Source organism: Theobroma cacao, chromosome 5, assembly GCF_053813885.1.
Source record: "Theobroma cacao isolate CCN51 chromosome 5, ASM5381388v1, whole genome shotgun sequence".
NCBI lineage: Eukaryota > Viridiplantae > Streptophyta > Magnoliopsida > Malvales > Malvaceae > Theobroma > Theobroma cacao.
The window spans coordinates 5,159,210-5,163,932 of record NC_142643.1 but is presented as its reverse complement, the minus strand read 5'-3'; the positions used below and the strand labels follow the sequence as shown (position 1 = coordinate 5,163,932).

The 4,723-nt window shown below is 35.5% G+C and overlaps 1 protein-coding gene across 1 annotated transcript; it reads left to right on the top strand.

Annotated features, from left to right (window-relative positions):
* The first annotated feature begins 768 nt into the window (after positions 1 to 768).
* Positions 769 to 2,065, top strand: LOC148762376 (uncharacterized). The gene is made up of 4 exons (XM_088806362.1): positions 769 to 1,006; positions 1,121 to 1,389; positions 1,521 to 1,608; positions 1,731 to 2,065. The coding sequence occupies exons 1-4, from the start codon at positions 769 to 771 to the stop codon at positions 2,063 to 2,065; spliced, it is 930 nt and encodes a 309-aa protein (XP_088662488.1).
* The last annotated feature ends 2,658 nt before the right edge of the window (positions 2,066 to 4,723 follow it).

Sequence of the window (4,723 nt, the reverse complement as noted above, 5' to 3'; positions counted from 1 at the left end):
TCACTCAAGGATAGATGGCCAATTCATAGGTCCCTTAAGAATAGAGCTTTGATACCATGTTAAACTTTGTAAGTGTTCATGAATTCTAGAGAATAATGAAGAAAAAGAAGCAGAGAAAGGAGAATAAAAGTTCTAAACAAAGTAGTGAAAATTTGTTTTGGAATACTTTACACTGCTTAGTACATTTTTAGTATTTATATGAGATTTTTTGAATTCAAAAACTGCCTAGATCCTAAAATGTAGCAACGGCTTTCAAGCAAAATGAATCAAGCCTGAACTCAGCTCACATTCACCATGAAAACTAGTGCCAAGCAATCGAAACAACAAACTGAAACAGATTTGGCTTAAAGCCTTACAAGAAATACAAAACGACACCGTAATAGTAAAACATAAAAGAAAACTAAGTGAAACAATAGACTCCTGCACCGTTTCATTAACAAACAAATCAGTAAAACAAAACGACTCCTGCTTGTTGCGTTTTGACTCCAACGACTACTTCAATTTGTCATTGCAGCCCGCCATCTGATTCTTTCTTCTTCCACAGCTCATAGCTTTTCATTAATCAAACAAAGATCACCTTTCTAACATCACCATATAAATTGGAAATCGGTGTGTAATTACCGTGACTTGGGAAGGCTTGGTATCATCGATGTTGATCTCAGAAATATAGCATTGCTTATCAAATGGCTCCTACGCTTTGGTAATGACTAGGGGAGCCTTTAAATGCAAGTGATTGTGGAGAAAATTAAAGACAATGGTAACATACTTATGCCGAGGCACTCTCAAGGCTCTAGAACTTCTTATATATGGGATAACATTACCAAACCATTAGGCGGCAATGGCAATTTCAGCACTATGATTTTGGATGGTTTTGGAATTGGTCTTGGTAATGGTAAGAAATCAAGCTTTTGGGACGAGGAATGGATTGAAGGTCATATCCTTATGCACTTTTTATCTAGAATCTATGCCCTTGCAGTTAAGAAGAAGGGGAAAATTGCTCACTTTGGTTCTTAGGAAGGTACTGAATGGAACTGGCATGTCAAACTAAGATGAAATGTCTTAGGCTAGGAGGAGGAGCAGTAAGGGTAGTTTATGGGGCTAATTGATTTCTAAACTTTAGCTAGGGAGTTTGAAGACAAGCTTATATGGAAAGGCAGCATTGACGGGAGCTACTCCTCCAAATGTTTTTGTAGAGTTGCACTTCATAATAATACTACTGTTGTTGGCTACTGGAGACAAATTTGGTCGAGACTTACCCCCTTTAAAGTTGAAATTCTGTGTTGGCAACTTGTAAAAGGAAGGTTAGCTGTTACAGACTCAATTGCTCGTAGGGGTACAATTAGTGAGACTTTTGCCACTTGCTTGTTATGCCGGAAGGAAAGAGAAATAGTTAGCCACCTCTTTTTTACTTGTGAGTGCACAAGGATCCTTTGGTAATGGTGGGGAAAAGTTTGGAACATTGAATGGGTCTCCTATAAGGGTCCCCTAATTTGTTTCTTGTCTTAGTTTGATCTGGGCAGTTGTTTGACGATGGCTTGATTTGGAGAATAGCTTGGTATTCCATCATCTGGACAATATGGATTTCAAGAAATGACGTTACTTTTAAAGGTAAACAATGGGATGTTGAGATGATGTTTGAGATGGTTAAAACTAGGGTAGCCTGGTGGAGTAATGCAAAATCGTCGAGATTTAATATAAGCATTGGTGATCTGGTTCGGTTCCTTGTGAAGGTAGCAATCCTATTGCAAATAGGAAAACAAAACTTCAGTTGGAGTGGTCAAAACTAGAGGCAGGGTGGCTCAAGTTTAACATCGATGGGGCCTCTAAGGGGAAGCCCGATGAATCCGGTGTGGGAGGTATTTGGTGGGATGAGAATGGCAGCTCTATCATTCTTTTCTTAAAGTTGGTTAGTATATCGGATTCCAACAAGGCTGAACTTTTTGTCGTCAAGGAGATGGTTGTTCTATTTGCTGCATTAGAATGGAGTTCCTCCCTTTCCTTATTACTTGAATGTGATTCCCAAAATGTTATTAAATGGATTCAAAACACCCTTGATGTGCCTTAGAGATTAAGGACAATGGTGATACAAGTTACGAAATTACTCCAGAAAATTCATCACTGGCAGATCCGATATGTACCTCACTCAGCAAATGGAGATGCTGATGACCTTGCCAAAAATGGTGTTCAGAGAGTCTAGGATTTTTTTGGATCAACTCAGAAGCTTCTGTCCTGGTTCGCAGGTTGTCTCATAGCTGATGCAGGTTTGATATTGATTTTGTTGTGTGGTTGTTTGCACATTTCAATGATCAGTTATTGTTGTGCGATTTGTGTGTGGTCTTGCTTAGTGTCAGTTGGGAATTATGTGTATTTTGGGGTCTATATTTTATACAGGGAAGCCTTTTTGCTGTAAGTTTTTGCTTGTATAAAGAGAACTTGGATTAACCTGTTGGAAGTTTATATATGGGGTGAAGTGTTTTTTGCTTTGCTTCACCTTGTTGTACATAGCATTATTGATTAATACAAGCTGTGTTTCAAACAAAAAAAAAAAAAATTCGAATCACTTGTCTAATCTTATTAATCCGATTGTCCTTGTATTTTGACAAAGATATAATTTTCAGTTTCATGATTGATAATCATATTTAGAAAAGAATTTTAAGAAAATAAATATTTTCACGTTCGTGACTTTTATTCAATTATTTTGCATATAATTGTGTTTTTTAACACATTTAGTTATTTTTCAATTACCAACACGTAAGTAGACATGTTTATGAATGGAGTTTAAATATAGGGTTTTAGGTTTGAGTTTAACCAAATTTGATTAAATTATTATTTTATTAATAGATATTATATACTTTTCAAAATTTTAATTTTAAAAATATTTAAAGATATTAAAATATTAATATAAAAATATTTTATTCTTTTAATAATAAAATAATACTAAAATGGTTGGATTGGACTGAGCTCAACTTTAGAGAAGAGAGACCTGATAAACTCAACTAAAATCCCATCTGCTATCTGCAACTCATTATCTCCTTTGCTATTTGAAAAGAGCTCCTGACCAAGAACTTTTTCTTTCAGCTTATAATTCTCTCAATTACATGTATTTTGTGATTTTGACTGGGCCATGTTTCCAATGAATTGTTGTTTAGTAACTAGCTATTGTATTTTTCTTGGTATTAGTCTCATTTCTTAGCAGAGCAAAAAGCAAATTACTGTTTCTCGCTCTAAAGTTGAGTATCGTTCCATGACACAACGACTACTTCTGAAATTATTTGGTTCAAATTTTTATTTAAAGATTTTTATATTTTTTTTGTCAGTCAATCTCTTTGTTTTGTGATAATTAGGCAGCTTTGCACATTGCATCTCATCCAATCTAACATGAATATTCTAAACATATTGAAGTTGATTGCCATGTTGTTTGTAAGAAAGTTCAAGCTGGCACCCTTCTTGTTCCATTCACACCAAAGCCAGCTTGCTTATTCACCAAACCTTTTGGCAAGGAAAGTTTTTCATTTTGGATAAATTAGCCTTACCCTTTTAGGGTTTTACTCTTATTCATGTAAGATTTATTAGTGTTCAAAGTAAACATTTTTTGACTTTGCACTATACAAAGTCTTGCATTACCCCACTGTTTGAATTTCTATTAACTTAATGACAAGACATGAATTTAATACCCAATTTACCTTTCTTACAACATAGAAACAACAAAGTTATCAGATCCACCTTTCCCTTCACTATATCCAACTTGAATGTTGACTCCATTACTCTCTTCCTTTTTTTTTTTTTGTTTTTCTCTTTCAATTTATCCAAACAAGAAAGAAAACCCCTGTTTTCAACATGCAAAACTGTGTTTTTTTTTTCAGTACCTAACAACCTTGTCTGCTTGTGGCCATTTAACTAGATTCTCAAATTCAGAACATTTGACATCTCGACAGAAATGGTGAAAAGGGTGGAGCTAATGTTGATGCTTTGCTTTTTGATCAATTCTTGCTGGTGTAAAGATTTAGAACTTATTTATACATAAACACCCAGGTTGCATCTTGCTAGAGACTTGCGTAGGCTATCTTCAAGCTTTCCTATGTTGCACTTCGAAATGATTTTTCTTGCAAATTTCACCCGTGGGTGTTGGACCATAAATTGCTGATAGGTCTAACATCAATTATGTATACAGACTCCCAATTTTATTCAGCCCTTGGCATCCCTTGTCCTTAGCGAATCCAATAGATGCTTCATCAAAATCATCATCAATTGAAATAAGCGTTGTTCGGTCTTCATATGCCTCAGATTCTAGTTTTAATAGTTGAAGTTGCATTTGAAGCCCATGGAAAACAGTCTCTTTTAGGCATCCCTTGAAGGCCACATCCTTTTTTCTAGTAAATCAAGAAATTCAATGATGAAATTTCAAGGTACAGTCGGTATAAGTAACTCATACATATTGGAGCTTTACAGAACCTCTACAACCAGCCGCCCATTTCAGTTTCAACAAACACGTGAAAGAAAACAAACTAGAACATATATAGAGCACCTCGGTTTACATTTAATAACACAGCTAAATTGAACCCATCGCTCAGAATAAAACTCTCCACACTAGAACGCGTTTACATAAAATTCCAGAACCTTACAGCCAACAGAATAAATAGATTCAACAGCCTACAACCATCCGATATGAAGCCCACGTCGTCCTTGACCTTAAGCCAAAACAATCTCATTCCAACGCGGCTCA